Source organism: Geotrypetes seraphini, chromosome 11 (assembly GCF_902459505.1).
Source record: "Geotrypetes seraphini chromosome 11, aGeoSer1.1, whole genome shotgun sequence".
Taxonomy (NCBI): domain Eukaryota; kingdom Metazoa; phylum Chordata; class Amphibia; order Gymnophiona; family Dermophiidae; genus Geotrypetes; species Geotrypetes seraphini.
This window is the reverse complement of record NC_047094.1, coordinates 101,921,215-101,942,245: the sequence shown is the minus strand read 5'-3', so window position 1 is coordinate 101,942,245 and position 21,031 is coordinate 101,921,215. Positions and strand designations below refer to the sequence as shown.

General features: G+C 42.8%; 1 protein-coding gene across 6 annotated transcripts in view; it reads left to right on the top strand.

The window, feature by feature from the left end:
- Window positions 1-6,128: 6,128 nt before the first annotated feature.
- The window catches only part of LOC117368979 (protein spire homolog 1-like), a 55,620-nt gene continuing 40,717 nt past the window's right edge, over window positions 6,129-21,031 (top strand). For 2 of the 6 annotated variants that reach the window (XR_004541048.1, XM_033962803.1), the window contains exons 1-5: window positions 6,132-6,518; window positions 7,939-7,970; window positions 9,527-9,691; window positions 12,066-12,191; window positions 14,599-14,667. Coding sequence is in view for 4 of the 6 variants with exons in the window: in XM_033962803.1 (XP_033818694.1) it covers window positions 6,281-6,518; window positions 7,939-7,970; window positions 9,527-9,691; window positions 12,066-12,191; window positions 14,599-14,667 (630 nt within the window). In the remaining 2 variants the exon portion in view is untranslated. Of the gene's footprint in view, window positions 6,519-7,938; window positions 7,971-9,526; window positions 9,692-12,065; window positions 12,192-14,598; window positions 14,668-21,031 lie in introns of all 6 variants that reach the window. The other 4 variants (XM_033962806.1, XM_033962804.1, XR_004541049.1 and 1 more) reach the window with 4 other exon arrangements.

Sequence of the window (21,031 nt, the reverse complement as noted above, 5' to 3'; positions counted from 1 at the left end):
GCCCGGGTAGTTGTTTTAGGATCTCTTCCAGTGGTTTGTCAGTATCTCCTTGTGGTTGAAGGAAGGAAACTTTGTTAACCTTAGCATTGATCTTCAGAATATGTTTGTAACAGCGCTGCTTGTGTGGCATTAGGCTATGTAGTGATCGAAAGAAAAAACCAGACCTTTACACATTTTTGCACTATATGGTGGGTGTAAGAGGAGATTCACATTTCCTGCACTGCTAAGTCCGTGTGAAGTTACCTTGTGCTGTATTTAACATCTTGCAAGGTCTCTGTTTGGAAGGAAAGATCTCAGCTTAAAATGAAGTGGCCAGAAGTTATGGTAAAAGCAGATAGCGTAGCTGGTTTTAAGAAAGGTTTGGACAAATTCCTGGAGGAAAAGTCCATAGTCTGTTATTAAGACATGGGGGAAGCATCTGCTTGCCCTGGATCGGTAGCATGGAATGTTGCTACTCTTTGGGTTTTGACCAGGTACTAGTGACCTGGATTGGCTACCATGAGAATGGGCTACTGGACATGATGGACCATTGATCTGACCCAGTTAGGCTATTCTTATGTGATGTTCTCATCTGTAGGGGCCTTTGTTTTCACTTCTTATTTTAATGTATTTTTTTTTCTGGGAACTTATCAGTGTTTTTTATAATGGGAACAAAAATGGAAGAGAATTAATGTGTGTGGAATGGGGGGGGGGGGGGGGAACTAATTTCTTCAGCTAAATAATTCAATCCACCTCAACCAGACATAGGAGAACTCACGTACCATTCACACACCCTCCAACCAAAAACGTCAAAAGAAAAAAAAACTGTTCGACAACCTCCTAACACTCGACCCCCAACTCTACAACCTATTGACCTCGACCACAGACTACAAAACCTTCAAAAAAGAAATAAAAACCCTTCTATTAAAAATCACATAAAACCGAACTAACACAATCAGAACTGTCCCAAGCATCACCTGCAACTACTCCATATGTACTTCTGATGTCATGACAATTCAGACATAATTTATGTTATGTTATGGTATGTTTGGAATAATGGTTACATATATGAGGTTCAATAAAAGAAAATTTTCACTGCCTGTTTCTATTATGACCATTTATTCCGTTTCATGGTTATTACAAAAATATTTTTTTTACATAGGGGGGTGTCAAAAAATGATGGGCCCCGGGTGCCACATAACCTAGGTACGCCACTGCTGTCAGGTATTTGTGACCTGAATTGGTCATTGTCAGAAGAAAGATGCTGGACTAGGTGGACCATCAGTCTGATCCAGAGATGCAGAGATGACAAGTTACCCAGTTCCAGGCCAGAGATTTTAGGACAGTCCTGGTTTTGAACTTATATCCCAAAGCACTGTGGGATTTGTATTTTGTAGTGCCTGGTCCTACCCACTGAAATCAATGCTGCAAGTTCCATAATTCATCAGGATAGGATGGTCAGAAATTCTGGACTGTCTCAAAATCTCCAGCCTGGAACTGGGTGATATGGCATCTCTGGGGCAATTTCTCCAAGTAGGTTCATTTTAGGCATACCAAGACAGGGCATATGGAGTATAACCTCAGTCTCTCAAATTGACAGCAAATGCTTGCCCTATTACAGTTTCTTTCTGGAGTCCATAAGATGCAATATATACAGTACGGGCAACTTGTCCTGGTGTCCTGTCTCGATTATTATGGATGTACTTTGTAACCCATTCTGGGCTGCTTTGGGAGGACGGGCTAAAAAATTGAATAATTAATTAATTAATTAATTAATTAAGCCTCTGGCTTCCAAAATGATGGGAAATATTTCTTAGTCTTGGACTGTACTTGAGGATCTTTCCTCTCCATGTGATTCACTGAGTAATCTCTTGGAATTGACACTTCTATACCATTCTGGTATTTTTCTCTCTTACTATTATATCTGTTTTTCTGGCATCCAGCTTTTTATTGGTCAGGATGGTGATGTCCCAGGTGATCATAACCTCCTTGTTTTCTACAGTTCTCTTAGATCAGGGCCACTCAATTCTGATCCTCGAGGCCCAAGGGCAGACCAGGTTTTCAGGATATCTGCAATGAATATGCATGAGAAAGATCTGCATGCACTGCCTTCTTGGTTTGAAAATCTTTTGTGCATTTTCGTTGTGGATATCCTGAAAACCTGCCTTTCTTGTGGGCCTCGAGGACCAGAATTATGATGCAATATCTCACCATCTTCACATTGGCTACCCATAGCACCCAGAATCTACTTCTAAACCTCTTGCATATTGTACCAGATATGTCTTACAAACTCAGCAGATGCAATATGTTTATTGAAAGCTTCTATACCTCTACTAATCACTGGGGAGTCAATTCAGAGCAGTTTACATGAGCTTCTGTAAAGGTGTTACAATGCAGAATTAGCATTTTCTGAGATGGTTTTCGATACAGACACATTTATACCATAATCAATCATCCTACGAATATAAACATATTTATACTATAGTCAATCATTTTATGTATATACACTTATAATCCTAGTATCATGTACTATGTTCATACTAAATTCTACTTATTTGCACACATAATATCTGCATCGCAGTGGTCTCAAACTTGCGGCCCGGGGGCCACATGTGGCCCGCCAGTTACTATTTTGAAGCCCTCAGTATGTTTATCATAATCACAAAAGTAAAATAAAACAGTTTCTTCATCATATGTCTCTTTAGCTATAAATTACAATATTATTATTATTAAGACATAGCCAAAAGGAAAGATTTATAAACTATGAAGAGTTTTACCTCATACAAAATTGTCATTTCTTCAATAAGACATTAACTATTTTTTTCTGAGGCTCTCCAAGTACCTACAAATCCAAAATGTGGCCCTGCAAAGGGTTTGAGTTGGAGACCAAAGCTTTTTCGTGTTCTATGTTCTGTTCCTAATGAGGACTATCCAGCTATCTCCTCTGTTGCTTTATTAGATAAAGCAGTCTGTGACTGAGGATGGTCTTTATCCATTTCTTAAACTTTCCAGTGTCCTTTTTTCTAGTTTTAATTCCTTCGGAAGGGAGCCATCATTGAGAACATTCTTGTCCTAACGCTTTTGCATTTGATGTCTCTGAAGGAGGGTATGTCCAACAGGTATCCTTGGCTTGAGCGCAGGGCGCATGATGGTATATGGCAGGGGTGTCAAAGTCCCTCCTTGAAGGCCGCAATCCAGTCGGGTTTTCAGGATTTCCCCAATGAATATGCATGACATCTATTTGCATGCACTGCTATCATGGTATGCTAATAGATCTCATGCATATTCATTGGGGAAATCCTGAAAACCCGACTGGATTGCGGCCCTCGAGGATGGACTTTGAGACCCCTAGTATGTGGTAATGTGGTTTGGCTGCTAGATACTGCGGTTCCGAGAGATGAATGATTTTGTGTATCAGCAAACAACATCTCTTCTTCGAGCTCCAGTTCACATCTGCTAGAATCTTCAACACCTCCAAGAGGATCATCCCCTCACCAAAAGGTGTCAGATACAAAGGAATAAACAGCTCGTTGTTCACCTATGCCGCAATGAAAAAAACTGGAACAGCCTCTCCACAGACACTAGATTAGAACCAAACTACCTGAGTTTCAAAAGAAAATTGAAAACATTTTTCTACAAAAGCTACCTATCAGCAGGTAAAGTAAGAATTACTCAAAGATGATTGTTTACATTAACTTTTGAGGCCTTTTGCAACAGGGATTTATGTGGTCATGAAAACGCAGACGAGTCATTGATTTTTGCCTAGACTTAATCTGAGCCATTGGACGATATCACAGACTAAAAACCCAACAGAGCTGTCAGAATGCAGCATGGTTTTTAACCTGTTACTAGAAAATCAAAATGCATTACCATATTTTTCTCATTATAGGTTGTGGAGTGTTCAAAGGAAGTTCAGTATTATATCTGCAGTGATACATAAACCCGGTCTTGTGGTGAAAGAGAAACCTCCCAGATGTACCATCTACTTCCCAACTGAATTCTCCATCTTTGCACACACTGATGTTTAAATGACAGGGTAAAAACTTATGATTTGCACAAGAGTAAAATAAGCAAATTATACTCTGAAAGACTGGCTGGGTATTGATCCTTTCTAGATGTGCTTATTTCCCGCGGATTGCGCAGAATTTTGGCAAATGTCAAGGAGAGGACAAGGGCAAAGAACAGTGATCTGTAATATGGAAAAGCCAAATATCTGCTAGGAATAACAAACTTCTCTTTATGGCAGGGGTTGAAGAATTGGAAGAACTGGGATAGGTTAAATTACACTTTCTGGTGGGAATCTCTTTGTTATACAGTACTTTTAAAATGGAACATTTGATGGCTATACAGCAGGGAAGTTACAGGAAATTTCTGGATGGTTGGGAGCCATTGGCTAAATTTTGTAAGGAATGATAACTAACTTTATTTTACTGATCTTTAAACATACACATCCAGGGTGGCAGGGGTTTGCATTGGAATTGATTTGGGGATTTTTTTAAGGTAGTTTCTTGTAGATATTTATTTTCTTGATTACTAGGTGGGAGAAAATAATTGCTTATTAATATCTGTAAGTTTATTGTGCTTTTCTTGTAATATTATATGTACATTAATTATTTGCATAATTGTACTTTGAAAATTTAATAAAGATTAAAAAAAAAAAAAGCCTGTTATTTGCTGGCAGATGCCAGATTTTGTTTGAATTAATCAATGCAGGTCCCCTTGGGTGAAACTGGAAGCCGCTTCTTCCTTCACTTTCTGACAAGTCTGCACTGGGAACACGCTCGAGATTAAGCGCTGTCTGCAAATCAGCAAGTGACAGCAAAGAGCCAGATGTGCTAGACTTGCTCATCGTGGAAGCAGAGGCTTAGCCAGCTGTGCTAGCCCAATAAATAGCTCTTCCATGCCACCCGATGGTAGCTCCATGCGTTCCTGCATCCAGTCATCGCCAATGACCCAGTAGGACTGTGCTAGAGTTAATTATTCATTGGAGACAGAAATTCATACCGGCTTCTAACTAGAGCTATATTCCTGGCTGCATAGCTCAAGTGACTGTAACATTCTGTATTAATCTTGAGCATGATCAGAAAAGTGCACTATTAAATGAGGCATTTTTATTGTCCCATGTTTTTTAGGCCAGGCTCATCCAGTCCTGGTTTTATTCGCACTGCCTGCAGTGATTTGATTTAAAGCAGGGGTCTCAAAGTCCCTTCTCGAGGACTGGAATCCAGTCGGGTTTTCAGGATTTCACCAATGAATATACATGAGATCTATTAGCATACAATGAAAGTAGTGCATGCAAATAGATCTCATGCATATTCATTGGGGAAATCCTGAAAACCGGACTGGATTGCAGCCCTCGAGGAGGGACTTTGAGACCCCTGATTTATAGGTTACCTGGACTTCTGAATGGGGGGGGGGGGATTTGAAGCCTGGTTTTTCCCAGGGTTACTGCACATTGCTTTAAATACTATGCCATGCCCCTTAGTTTTAAATATCTTGCTCTGAATCTGTACTGGTTTTACGCAATATTAATGCTTTAGAGCAGGGGTCTCCAAAGTCCCTCCGAATCCAGTCGGGTTTTCAGGATTTCCCCAATGAATATGCATTGAAAGCAGTGCATGCACATAGATCTCATGCACATTCGTTGGGGAAATCCTGAAAACCCGACTGGATTGCGCCCCTCAAGGAGGGACTTTGGGGACCCCTGCTTTAGAGTTTAGACTTTTTCACTGGGGTCTCAACACAGCCTCTGTTTGTTAACGTGCTTAGTATACAGTTCCTTCATGAATAACAACTAAATCAGAAATGAGAGTTCTTGCAGATGTTCCTATTTTAATCGGGTGACCAAATGATCTACTCACTTCCAGGGAATGGCAGGCAGCAAATCTCACACGATATAAGCAAATCACTCAAACAGGTGGCGAAAAAGGCCTCAGTTAAAGTCAAAATGATGACTGGGGAGTGCTACTGTTATCACATACATTAAGCAGGCAATCCCATAACGGTCACTGGCCATATAAACACCTCCACCTGCTACATTTAACAATTAAGCGTATAAAATTACTCCTCACCAACCCCTGAGGACTTTTTCTCCACCTGTTTGAGTGATTTACTTATATCGTGTGAGATTGCTGCCTGCCATTCCCTGGAAGACATTTCTTACAGCGCACTGAGCTGAATTTTAGAAGAAAAGCCCTTAATTGGTCAATTAGCAGGTTACTATAACTGGAAGATACCAACTGGTCCATTGGAAGGGGATGAGAGGCTAGAAAACCAGTAGGAGACATCACTTGCTACTAACATGGGTGAAACCTCCTTTGAGACACATAACCCCCCGGTTTCTCTGAAAGAGATTCTGACTCGCTGTGGACAACCCGTTAGTGAAGAGCAAGGCTGGGCTCTGCTCTATCAGGGGAGCTCTAGAATGATTCCCCTGGGATGGGGTTTTGGGGGGCTGCAGGCTCCACTGCTGAGGGGCCCCGAAACTATCTTGATTCACCAGGATGGAAGCCTGACCTTCGTGGCTGGTTCTAATCCTGGTAAGAAAAACTGTTTTAAGTCAGATCCTTGGAGGTGGTTTTTTTGTTGTTGTTTTTGGCCTTTTCAGCTGGAAACTGTCCTCCCTTTATTTTGATGCGGTGAGAAACGGATTCTAATCTGGTGTTGCAGCAGGGTATAAAAAGCTTAATTAGTGTAAGGCTGTAAATGAGGTGAGCTGATACGGGTGGGGGGGGGGGGGGGGTGTTGAATACTTGTCTTGGAGTGGGTTGAAGACAGCTATCTATCCCTTCCCACTATTTCGATTTGCCCTTGGATTATATCAGTGGGAAGGCTGCTCGAGCAGGGCTAGAGAGCTCAGAGCTCTGATCTCTGTCTAACCCTGCTTAGCTGAAGCTGGCAGCTGCTTTTCTGCCAGGGATTGTAGACCTTGGTTTGTGGGAACCATTAGTTAAGCAAACTGTTCTAAAAAGGATATTTGTTTGTGATGGACTAGTTTAGGAATAATAAAACTTTTTTTAAAAAACTTTATTTAGGTTTTTAAAAAAATTTCTTTATTCATTTTAAAGCCATAAGTAAGTGCAAAAATAAAATACAATCATATAATTCTATAAAAGCACTTAAATACAAATACAAATATAATCTATGACAAAGATTATCCCCCCCCCCCCAATAATTATATCTAAGAACTACACCCAAATTGAGAATTGAAAAATACATTCCAACCCACCCTGGAGTGTATGACCAAAGGACATAATCAGCAATCACTCTTTGCAAAATTTTGTCAATGGCTCCCAAATCTTCAGAAACTTCTTATAATATCCCTGATGTCTGGCCATATTACGTTCCATCTTAAAAACATGACAGAGAGTCTCCCACCAAAAGGAATAGTTCAGTCTATCCCAGTTTTTCCCAATTCCTTAGAATAAGCTGTATGGCAACCCCTGTCATAATAAATAGAAGTTTATTATTATGGGATGTTATTTGGCTTTTAGCTCTCATCATAGTGCCAAATAGCACTGTGTCATATGTTAGTGTCACTGGATTTTCCATTATTTCTTTATTTAGTTTTTAATGCTAACAAAAAGTGCAATACAATTTATATACAAATAATGATAATCAATCAGTATCTATACAAAAGATAAAAATTCCCTCCCCCATCCATCATTACCATCAGGAATAATACCAAAACAAAAGATTCTAAATACCCAAAGAGTAGCAACATTCCATGCTACCCATCCAGGGCAAGCAGTGGCTTCCCCCATGTCTGTCTCAATAGCAGACTATAGACTTTTCCTCCAGGAAATTGTCCAAGCCTTTCTTAAAACTAGCTGCGCTATCTGCTCTTACCACAACCTCTGGCAATGCGTTCCAGAGCTTAAACTACAAACTACTGGCTTCTTAGTTTTCTGCTGACTACCTTTAACCCTTTATATGGCATTGTCTTTTTTTATATTTCAGATTCTTATAGGAACCCACAACCTGAAACTAAGGTAAAGTCTCTAAATTGGGTGTCTTCAAAGTAAGAGCTGGGATAAGTACAAGTTTAATCTCTTTTCCCCTTTCCCCTAATAAATTCTTTGTAATTAATGACTTGAAATAATTTCAAGGGGTGATATGAAGCTAGGCTAGTAGCAGTCCTTTCATGTTGGAGTTCTGTACTAGAGAATGACACGGTGACAAAATTCATCACCGTTCCCGTCCCCGCGGATAACTGCGGGAAACCATCTTCATGTCATTCTTTAAGGAGAAAGGGAAGAATCAGAGTATGAATGGCCACAACCACTGACCTGCAAGCTTTACTTTGAAGAATGCTGGTGTAGAAGGACTGAGGTTGAAACAGACACTACAGAATGACAGTCTCTGGTATCCAGAGCAGATATTGTGATGTCATAATGCCTCATTCCAAAAGTGCCTAAGAGCCAATCACATCAGTGATGTCACAATGGCTTCATTATCCTTGGCTCACATAAGAATCAGAGTATGAATGGGCTCAGCCACTGACCCTCAAGCTTTACTTTGAAGAATGCTGGTGTAGAAGGACTGAGGTTGAAATAGACACTAGAAAATGACATGAGATTATTTCCCGCGGTTATCCACGGGGACGGGAACGGTGATGAATTTTGTCACCGTGTCATTCTCTATTCTGTACCTCTTGGTGGGGCTGAGAATGTTTCAGGACTTGCGTGTCCTATTGGCTGGATTCTAGGTTAATGTCTCCTTAGGCTAGTCCTGCAGATACTCGTAACCAGACTGACTGACTTTCAGGATATACAAAAGAAGACTTTTATATATAAAGTCTCTAACAGATGTAGACCTATCCATATTCACTATAGAAATCGGGGCTGGGAGGAACCAAACTAGATAAGCATTCTCCTGGCTTGAGTTGACGTGCTGCCCTAGATGTATTCACTTGAGTTTACATTTTGGCTAATTGTCTTGACTAATTCTGGCAAGTCGCAAAAAATCTCCAAAAATGGCTAAAGATACTCAAAAGGTAAGCAGTATTAGTCAACCCGTTGACTAATACTGTTTAACTTTTGAGTATCTTTTGACTAATTCTGGGGCATTTTTTAGTTTTGGACATCTACTGCATGTGGACTTAAATCTCTGTGCATTCATTTGTTGGCTGTATGTATTTTTTGAAATCATGTTCTGGCTAGGTGCATTATTGATGTCCTGTTGGCCTGTGAGTGGCCAAAGCTCCTTAATCAAACTTGTGCATATCTGTGGGAGAACTCTTGTGACCAGTGGTGATCATTTGCAGAAGATATGGATGTTTTTGTAATTTGAAGAAAATACTATCCAGTTACTGGGGTTGATCTTTAAAAGGAAGAGTGAATGTGTCCTACAAAATGTTCTCTCTGCCCCCACCCATGGGTTAAAGTACTTTTTAAACTGCTGCTTCTTTATGTTCTGCTGACCACCTTTTTAAAAGCGAATTTCCACTAAAAAGCAACAGATCCCTGTTTTAGTTTTGAGGTCACCCTGGTCTTAGTCTGAAATTTGTCTAAAGGCTATTAACAGTCCTGGATTGTAACAATTCCAGATTGTGGAGTGTCTGGGACTTGTAGTCTACAAGGCTCTGGATTGGGGCTTACACCTTGACGTGGAACGGGACCTGAGTCTATCCCTGGAGGGTCTCCTTAGACAGATGTTCAGACTAGAAGAAGACGAGAGACAGGAGACCTGCACACTTGCTGGCATTATCAAGGTACTAGACTTTAACACTTCTAGCCTCTTGATGGCATTTTAACAGGGAAATAAATGCCCATATTACACTCAAAAGGGACAATTTATTTCATTTTCTATTCTGCTCTCCCCAATGAGCTCAGAATGGGTTACAGGTTAACATATATAGTACAATGTTCCCCCGTGAATTTGCGAATCACGGACTCACAGTATTCTCCGACTGCCTCTTCCTGTACTAAATTCAGGCTATACCAATCAGGAGCTCCCTGTCGAAGCAGCTCTTGATTGGTGTAGCGTGACTTTAGCAACAGGAAGAGGCGGTCGGAGCATACCGTGAGTGATTTTACACCCGCTGGTGCTCCAGCTGCCCTCTCCTTCCTCTTAAGAACCATATTCGCGGTTTTTCAAAATTCACAGGGGTTCCTGGAATGGAACCCCTGTGAATTTCGGGGGAGTACTATATATAGACAACGAGTTACAATTTGCTATAATTCTAGTATAGCTTTTTTTTTTTTTTTTTCCATCCTAACTTGACATATATAGCGTATCTACTAATTCAATATATGTTTAGTCGGTGGTATAGTGAGGGTGAGCGGCGCCTGGGGGTTGTGGCTGCCCTCTTCTCTGCCCCCCCCCTCCATGCACGCATGCACCTTCCCCATACCCTTTTTTAATTCGGTGTGAGCAACCACCAACGTGCTGCCCGCTTTGGCACGCTCTCCGATTTCACTTCCTAGGCGCAGGTCCCGGAAGTGACGTTGGACAGAAAGTTTGTGGCTGCTCGCACTGAAGTTTAAAAGGTATGGGGAAAAGGAGTGCACGCAGCAGCGGGAGGAGTGAAGAGGAGGGATACTGGCATCCTGAGCAATTCTACGCCCCCCCCAACCCTTACTACGCCACTGCAATTAGTGAAACAATCTCTGGCCCTGTCCCCCCACCCAAGCCCTTTAGCCACTGATACTGTTATGGCCAATATTTATTTGTTCAATTTTGTATACTGTTCTCCCAAGGGAGCTCAGAATGGTTTACATGAATTTATTCAGGTATTAAAGCATTTTTCCATGTCTGTCCTGGTGGGCTCACAATCTATCTAATTTACCTGGGGCAATGGGGATTGGGGACATTAAGTGACTTGTCCAGGGTCACAAGGAGCCGCATGGGTTTGAACCAGCTTTAACCACTGCTCCACTCTAGAAATCAAAATGTAGTAAAAGTGAGCCAAGTACAGGACGATCAAGCCATTGTGACATCACTGATGAGGTTGGCTCTTAGGCATTGGTGGAATGAGGCATTATGATGTCACAATACCAGCTCTGGTTATCAGAGGCTGAAGCGTTTCACACTATTTATTTATTCAGTTTTCTATACTGTTCTCCCAAGGGAGCTCAGAATGGTTTACATGAATTTATTCAAGTAGTCAAGCATTTTCCCGTTTCTGTCCCAGTGGGCTCACAATCTTATCTAATGTACCTGGGGCAATGGGGGGATTAAGTGACTTGCCCAGGGTCACAAGCAGCAGTTTGGGGTTGAAACCACAACCTCAGGGTGCCGAGGTTGAAGCTTTAACCACTGCACCACTCTAGAAATCAAAAAGTAGTAAAACTGAGCCAAATATAGGACAATCAAGCCATTGTGACATCACTGATGAGGCTGGCTCTTAAGCATTGGTGGAATGAGGCATTATGATGTCACAACACCAGCTCTGGTTATCAGAGGCTGAAGCTTTTCACACTATTTATTCAATTTTCTATACTGTTCTCCCAAGGGAGCTCAGAACAGTTTACATGAATTCAGGTACTGAAGCATTTTTCCCTGTCTGTCCCGGCGGGCTCACAGTCTATCTAATGTACCTAGGGGGATTAGGTGACTTGCCCAGGGTCACAAGGAGCATTGTGGGTTTGAACCCACAACCTCGGGGTGCTGAGGCTGTAGCTTTAACCACTGCGCCACACTATTGAACCATGGTCCCCAGTAGTTACTCTGTTCTACAACATGTGCCACTTTTTTTCGTAACTTGTTTGGTTTCCAATGTCTGGTTATACGGAGCCGGATTTTCCACTTGCTAATTATGTAACCGCATGAGTGATCCAAAGAGGCTCTTCACAGGAACTAGTTTGGTAACAAAAGCTCAGCCATGTTATCTTCAGATCCTTTGGCCTGTGAAGAACATGGCAAGTTTCATAAATCTTGAATCGTTTGCGATTTGGCAGCCTTCTTTCAGCTGCAATGGCTCGTACAGTTCTTTCCAATTTGTGCTAATAGTAAAACTGCTGTTTTTTGTTTCTCTCGTGATTTTTTGGAAATGTCTATATATGTATATTGGGGGAGAACAGCTTTTTTTGATTTCCACTTGTAATAAAAGCTTCCTGGTAAATGTACTAACTTTTTTCCTTCAGATATGTGAAGAGAGACTGTTTGTCCCTTCAGAAGCAGCCAATCATTACCAGAACGTATGCAGGGCTCTCTATGAAGAGCATATTGAGCTCTGTAAACTCCTGCTGACAATACGAAGCGACAGAGAGGTACTGTTATTTATTACTGTACACTTCTATACCGCATAATCCAAAATTCTTGGTGGTTTACAGGAGAACATACACAGCAGAGTACACTTCTTCCTCCGTATTCGTGGTTTTGATTATTCACAATTTTGTAGCTTGCTGGCTCCTTCCCCCCCCCCCCCCCAAAAAAAAAAATTACATCAGCTTGCATAGAGAAATCGCTGATTCCAAGTGTTTACAGAGAAAATTGCTGATTCCCAGCACTTTCTTCACCGTGTTTTGCCTCTCCTTCAGGAACAGGCTAGGTCTCCCACCATGTTGTTCGCGGTTTCACCATGGCCAAAAAATGACTCACTTTTCCCATACTCTAAATTGGCCACGTGCTAATTTTTGTCATTAGCATGCAATCATTAAAACTTCAAACAGTGTGAGCCCCTATGGTGGTGAAACAAGGGTGAGTGGTGCCCCCTCCCACTCCTTCCTGACCCCACCCTGCCGCGTGCACACATCCCTTCTCTGTACCTCTTTTTTTTTTTTTTTTAATTTTCCAGGCGGGAGCAATGTCGCAAACATGCTGCCCGCATCATGTCGGCTATCCCTTTTGATGTTGCTTCCAAGAAGTGACATCAGAGAAAAGTGACACCGACATGAGCAGCAAGTTTCATAATGCTGCTCACGCAGAGAAAATGGGTATGAGGGAATGGGTGCATGTGTGTGGTGGGGGGGAAGGGGGTCTAGAAGGAGAAAGGAGGATAGGTGCTGGCACCCCTGCCAAGATCCATCATTGGTACCTCGTGCCTTTGCAGTATTTAGCTTGAGGTTGTGCTGCTGAAGCTAGTTTGCCACCAGATGGTTTATTAAGGAGGGGTTGGAGGTTTTTTTTTTTTTTTGTTTTTTTTTAGTTTGTAACGTCAAGGTAGGAAAACGAGAGGGTAGAAAATCTTGTGTCCAACAGAGTAGTTCAAAAGTGAGATAGGAAAACAGACCAATACAGTCGTATCTTGCTGGAGCTAAAAAAAATCTTCAAAAGACTGCGCATAATACAGAATGCAGAAGTTAGATTAATTTTTGAACTGAAGAAGTATGATCATGTCGCCGATTTCTATCGTCAACTGCATTGGCTTCCGGTTGAAGCACGGATTAAATTTAAGTTCGGCTGTATTTTTTTTAAGGCATTAACAGGTCTAATCCCAGACTATCTTAGGAACCTTTCATTACAAATCCTAAACATTCTAGAAAATCTCACTCACTATTCTCATTTCCTTCTGCAAAGGGATGCAAATATAAAATTCCAGGAATGATTGTTGTCCTTCCAGGCAGCCTCATGGATTAGGGATTTGACTCGTATTTACACTTTCAAATTCGTATCATCAGTTTTGACGTGCTTTAAAGACACATCTTGCTATAGAATCTTTTAGAAGTAAGATACTGGTTGGTTGTTCATTTCTAATCTCCTGTGAACCACATAGAACTTAACCATATATAAGTGAGGTGTTTTTTTTTTTTTTTTAAATGTTTGTTATGTACTGCACCAAAAATGGCATGCTTGTATCAGAGGCATACCTAGGGTATATGACACCCTGGGCCCATTGTTTTTTGACCCCCCGCCCCCCCTCCCCTCCCCACACACACAATGTAAAAAAATATTTTTAGTAATGTTCCCCCTAGGTGCCAGCCATGAGGAAGTGTTCCCGGCCTAGAGAACTTCCCTCCTCACGGCCCGGTGCCAAGGCTTTGGATAGTCCCTGTGGCCCAGCATGTTCCCAGCCTTCTCTCCTTTTACCTTCTGTGAAGCTGAAAAAACTGCCGGCCTCGGCAGTGATTCAGTTACATCGCCCGCGGCTCCCCTTCCTGCTTTCCATGTCTGCCTCTGCAATCCACCTGGGCAGAAACAGGAAGTTGCATCATTGGCAGATGCAGAAAGCAGGAAGGGGAGCTGCGAGCGACGTAGCTGAGTCACTGCCAAGGCTGGCAGTTTTTTTCAGCTTCACGGAAGGTGAAGGCTGGGAACATGTTGGGCCACGGGGACTTTCACCAGGCTGTGAGAAGGGAAGTTCCCAGACCATGGCACCCGGGGCAGACCGCCCCCCCCCCCCTCCTGTTGGTACACCACTGGCTTATATTGTGATGAAATAATATCAAACACCACTAAGTGAACAAGGAATTTGTTTGGTGCCGTGCATATACACACCATTGTATGGGTAACATCAAGATGACTTTTCCTGAGGTGACAAAAACAAATTTTAGGGAAAAAAATATGAAGCCAGAGCAGGCAGTGCTGCTTAATCGGTGATAAGAGTGACTAATGCCGTCAGTTAAATATGTACAAGGGTCCCAGGTGGGGTGGGAGGGTTTAGATTCAAAACTACAGCTCAATGCTGAATAGAACTGAAAGATTAATGTTCAATTAAATATGGTTTGTTTTCAACAGAACTTGAAGAAAATGGAGACGGAAGATCTTTGGGAGGATGTCACAAAGATGGATACAGCTAATTATGGGGTAGGTTAGTTATGCCCTTCAGGGTTTATTGGGAAAAATACCCATAATGTGGGTTTCATAGTGTTGGGGGGGGAGGGGGGAGACTAAGACTAAATCAACTTGCTTTAGTTCTTAAGATGCTTTCTTACTGCAGACAGCATTGATAATTGCAAGACGGGCTTGATGCTTAAGATTCCTGGTCTTTACTGAGAAGGTGGGAAGAGGTTTTTGAACTTTAAAAGCTAGAAAGTTGTCTCATTCCCTGCTTCCATTTCCCCTTCTGCACTACCTCTTCAACTGCTCCAATGGTACCTGCACTGGCACGGGACCTTTCAGTAGAGGCTTGATTCTTGAATGGTGCGGTGTCCTGACTGGAAATGTGTTGAGGAATGGAAGGATGAGGTGGTGCCAATACAGGACCTGCAGGAGACCCACTTGAGTTCCAAGGAACATGTTAAAACTTCGTACCTGGTGGGTGGGGATATTTTTGAGAATCCTGCAGAGTCTAAAAGGGCTGGGGTTGTCATTTGTTTCAAAAAGGATTTGGTGGTGGAACACCCATGTTTTTCAGGATTCTCAGGGTAGGTATACTGTATTGTCGCCCATATATCAGTGAATAATGGGGAAATGGTGCTGGTCAATGTGTATGATGCTCTTTTTTTTCAAGGAGTTAATACGTCATGCACATTTGCCTATTATGGGGGGTGATTTCAACACTGTTTTTGATCCTTTGCTAGCCAAATCTAATCCTGCTGGAGCTTCCCCCATTGATTACTCTAGGGGAGTTCCTTTGCTCTGTGATTCCTTGGATCTTTTGGACTCCTGGAGATTTTTGCTAAGATCCTGGCAAATAGAATGGCTCGGGTGTTACCTCAGCTATTAGCAGACCTGGAGATTTTTGCTAAGATCCTGGCAAATAGAATGGCTCGGGTGTAACCTCAGCTATTAGCAGACCCGCAGATGGGCTTTGTTCATGGTCAGTCTTGAAAAACCTTTGGCGTATTCTCGTGTCTCTGGAGCAGGTTTGGAGGGACTTGATGCCTTCTCTGCTCATAAGTTTTGATGCAGAGAAGGCTTTTGATAGGGTCAATTGGACCTTTATGTTTGAGGTGCTCCAAGCTTATGGCTTCTCGGGCGATTTCTTATCAGCAGTCCGGACGCTTTATTGTCTTCCGCAAGCTTGAATTGCAGTGCATGGCTGTGTTGGACTCCTTTGCAGTTTTACAGGGTACTAGGCAGGGCTGCCCTTATCCCCTCTTCTTTTTGTGCTTACCTTGGATCCTTTGATAGGGATATCTTGTTTAATCCTGAGACTGAGGGAGTGGTTCATGGTTCTGAGACCTTTAAGTTATCTGTCTTTGCAGATCTGCTGGTGCTCATCACTCGCCCTAGTCAATCTTTGCCGGCTTTGTTGGAAACTCTTGTGGAGTTTGGAGACTTCTTGGGCTTCAAATTGAATTTTGCTAAATCTGAATATCTGAAGTTTTTCCTCCTGGCCTTCCCAGTGAGAGGTTTCATTGTGCTCTGCACAAAGCATCGGCCTCCTTTCAATATTTGGGTATAACTCTAGGGACGGATACTGCAAATCTTTATGACCTTAATATTTCCTTAATATTCTCTGTCTGGCAGCAACTATCTTCGTTTAAACAATGGGAAGCCCTTCCTTCATCTCTTATGGGGCCCATTAGTCTTTATAAAATGGTTATCTTTTGTAGATGATTGTACTGTCTACAAATTCTTCCGATATATTTGCGTGCTGCGGACATTATGACCCTACATCATATGCTTAGCTGGTTCTGCTGGGGAGGGAAGAAGGCCAAGGTGTCCTTTTCAATTTTGGTGGGTAACTGGCACAGAGGGAGGTTAGGAATTCTAGATCTGAGACTCTATAACTTGACCTGGATATGGAATTGGTCGGAGACATAGAGAATATCACCTTGCGTGGGGATACAGTACTGTTAGGTGACTTCAATATGCCTGGTGTGGATTGGAACACACTTTCCTCTGCATCCAGCAGCAGCAGGAGGCTATTGAACTCTATGAAGGGAGCAAGACTGAAACAACTGGTACTGGAGCCAACAAGGGAGCAGGCAATACTGGACCTGTTACTTACCAATGGCGAAAGTGTCAGAGGTCTCAGTGGGCGAAGCGTTGGCCTCCAGTGACCACAACATGGTATGGTTCAATCTCAAAAAGGGGTTCGCCAAATCTAACACATTGACCAAGGTCCTAAGCTTCAAGGACGCCAACTTCGAGGGCATGGGGGAATTCATCCATCAAGAGCTACAAAACCAAGCAGTAACAGATAAAGTAGGAGAAATGTGGTCAGCTCTGAAAGATACCATACAGGAGGCAACCAACCGATATATAAAATCAGTAAGTAAACGGCGAGGGAACAATAGGCCACAGTGGTTCTCTGCGGAGATCTCGGGCCTCATAAAAGAGAAGAAAAGAGCGTTCATTTCTTACAAACAATCAGGGAATCAGGACTCGAGAGAAGACTACCTGGCCAAGGCAAGAGCCGTCAAAACAGCAGTTAGAGAGGCCAAATTCCGAAACGAGGAGACGTTAGCGAAGAACATCAAGAAGGGCGATAAATCCTTCTTCAGGTATATTAGTGACAGAAACAGAAACACAGGCGGGATAGTACACCTTAGGAAACCAGATGGGAACTATGTAGAAAAGGCTAAACTTTTAAACGAATACTTCTGTTCGGTCTTCACCCGCGAGGAGCCGGGATCTGGCCCCCTGCTATAGACAAGGGATAGTTCAGTAGACCCGTTTAGTAGCTTCGAGTTTACGCCAGACAGTGTCTACTGTGAGCTGTCTAAACTCAAGGTTAACAAAGCGATGGGGCCAGACAACCTACACCCCAGGGTGCTCAGGGAGTTAAGTGATGTCTTAGCGGAACCACTATCCGCGCTCTTTAATCTCTCCCTTAGTACGGGTATAGTCCCGTTGGACTGGAAAACGGCTAACGTCATTCCACTCCACAAAAAAGGTTGCAGAATGGAGGCTGCAAACTATAGACCGGTGAGTCTCGCATCAATAGTGAGCAAGCTGATGGAAACTCTAATCAAACGTCAATTGGATACGATCCTGAACGAGGAGAATCTACGGGATCCCCGTCAACATGGATTTACTATGGGGAGATCCTGCCAATCCAACCTGATCAGCTTCTTTGACTGGGTGACGAGGAAGCTGGATGTTGGGGAGTCCCTGGACATCGTATACTTAGACTTCAGCAAAGCTTTCGATAGCGTACCACACCATAGGCTGTTGAGCAAAATGAGTTCTATAGGATTGGGTGACACTTTGACAAAATGGGTTGAGAACTGGCTTGGAGGCAGGCTTCAGCGGGTGGTGGTGGTGAACGGCACCCCCTCTGAAATGACGGATGTGATCAGTGGAGTGCCGCAGGGCTCGGTCTTGGGCCCGATCCTGTTCAATATCTTTATAAGAGACTTGGCTGAAGGGCTTCGAGGTAAAATAACGTTATTCGCAGATGACGCCAAACTATGCAATGTAGTAGAAAGGAGTGCAACGGTCAAAAACTCAATGTCCGACAATATGACGCACGACCTACTCCTACTGGAGCGCTGGTCTAGGATCTGGCAACTAGGTTTCAATGCCAAAAAATGCAAAGTCATGCACCTTGGCAGCCAAAATCCATGCAAAAGTTACACCCTTAATGGCGAGATCCTAGCAAGGACTGTAGCAGAACGGGACTTAGGGGTGATCATCAGTGAAGACATGAAGACTGCCAATCAAGTGGAGCAGGCTTCATCTAAGGCTAGACAAATCATAGGGTGTATACGTAGGGGTTTCGTCAATCATAAGCCTGAAGTCATTATGCCATTGTATAGATCCATGGTGAGACCCCCATCTGGAATACTGTGTACAATTCTGGAGGCCTCATTACCGCAAAGATGTGCTGAGACTGGAGTCAGTCCAGCGAATGGCCACCCGGATGGTCTCAGGACTCGAGGACCTCCCGTATGAGGAACAAGCTGGATAAGTTGCGGCTATACTCACTCGAGGAACGCAGAGAGAGGGGAGACATGATTGAGACGTTCAAATATCTAACGGGCCGTATCAAGGTGGAAGAAGATATCTTCTTTTTCAAAGGTCCCACGGCTACAAGAGGGCATCCGTGGAAAATCAGGGGAGGGAAGCTGCATGGTGACACCAGAAAGTACTTTTTCACCGAGAGTGGTAGATTGCTGGAATAGTCTTCCACTTCAGGTGATTGAAGCCAGCAGCGTGCCTGATTTTAAGACAAAATGGGATCGTCACATGGGTTCTCTTCACAGAGAAAGGTAGGGGAGGGTCATTAAGGTGGGCAGACTGGATGGGCCGTGGCCCTTATCTGCTGTCTATTTCTATGACCTGTCTTTTTACCAATCTAGATGATTGGTTCAACTCTACGGAGTTTCATATTCCCTTAGCTATGGAATGTACTTGGTGCGCCCCTCTTCATCCTCTTTATGTACTCTATGCTCGTCCAGGAGCTCTACAGTTGCATATTCATTCTTCTGTCTTGTTCCAAACAGCCCGGAGTTTATGGAAAGCCTCGGCTTTTTGGGGTCGTTTTAATGGTCGTTGTACTTACTATTTGCCATTGCAAGGGAATGGGGATTTCTTGCCAGGAATGTCTTGCCAGGAATTTCTTGCCAGGGATTTGTTCAGCTCCTGCATTTTCTAACATCTAAGGGCCAGCTGATACCTTTGACTTCCCTGGGAGGTCGGGGGGGGGGGGGGGGGGGAAATGGAGAGAGCTTTTTGCTTATGGGCAATTAAGTCATTATGTAAAGTCATTGTCTGATGTTTCCTTATGAATGGATGTAGCTCAACTTTTGGATGACCTTTTTGCTCTTGATACTGAGGAATTGCTGTCTATTGCATATTTTCACCAGTGGATGGTGCAAAGTCTTCCAGCTAAATCAATTGCATCCATTTTAGCTTGCTGGGGCAAAGATTTGGCTATGGATATTCGAGAGGGGGACTTCTTTCAACTCTTGCAGCTTAATCCCTCCTGGGTTGGTTCTGCGGAATTGTGGGAGTGCCAATATCGTGTCTTATGTCGTGCTTGTTTCCCAACATGGTCTCTTTTTGATGAGGTATTTCCTCCAAACTTTGTCATCGGTGTCATCAAGCCTCAAATACTTTCATACATTATTTTTTGATCTGTCTCCAGCTTGTTCAATATTAGTGGGCTCTTTTTCGGTATCTTGCAGATATCCTCCAGCAACCACTTCAGCTACATCCCTTAGGTGTTCTTCTGGTGCAGGTTTCTCTGTTAGGGGTCTGGGGTAAGGGTCCTCGTCTATGGGTTCTCAAATCTTATATTGTAGGGAATAAATGCTTCTTATAACATTGGATGCAGGAGACATCTCCATCCTTCTGGCATTGGCACAATCGTCTTCATGAGTTATTGTTATGGGAATTCCAGGATCTTCGTTTTCCTTTTAAGAAATCAAAAACATTTTTATTCTTTATGGGGCCCCTATATACAATCATTGCCTCATCATGTGTGCAGCTCTCTCCTCAATCGCTTGGGGGATGCAGCCGTTCCTCCTATTGGGGGAGGGGGCTTGATATGGTGGTTCTGACTGGTGCACGCACACACACTTTCATGCTTCTCTTTTTTTCACTGCATGATGGGGGGAGGTTGGGAGAGCCGGGAATTAAGAAGGGGTTTCACTGGGGTTCATGATAATCCAGGGTCCTGATGTTATAATGTTCCTTTGGGTTATTCCTCTGTTGGGCTTGTCGAAGAATTATTTATTCTTTTTGTATAGTCATGGTCTAATCTCTTTATTCACATCTCTTGAGGTTGTGGGGGGTTGAGGGGTAGGAATGTTATATTATGTACTTTTAACTATTGTAATTTCATTCTTGTAGTGTCAATATTTCTGTTTTCGATCTTCTGATGTTACAATTTGAAATTGATGCAGGACTTTAGATGTTCTTTGTATTAGCTATATTCCTAAATTTGCCATTGATCACATTTGTTTTTTGCATCAATAAAAATTGTTTGATCGTAAATCTTGAACATTGGCTCTTCTCAATTTAGTAGATTTGTCAATTTTAACAGTGATTATTAAATACATTTTGTTCTCAAGACATCAGCAGATCTCTCAACACAACACCTGACTTCAGGAACTCGCAACCTTATGGTAAAAGTTTAAAACATTTAATTTGAAGAGTGGAATGGTCAGGATGATATATGATGGGGGGGAGGGGGAAAAGAGATAAAATGCTAGACCTCAGGGATTGCTAACTGGGGAAAGGGGAAGATGAGATGCTGTACCTAGGGTAGGGGGCTGCTGGCTACCTGGGGAGAGCATGGCTGAAGATTGTTTAGCGCAAAAAATTTTTTTAC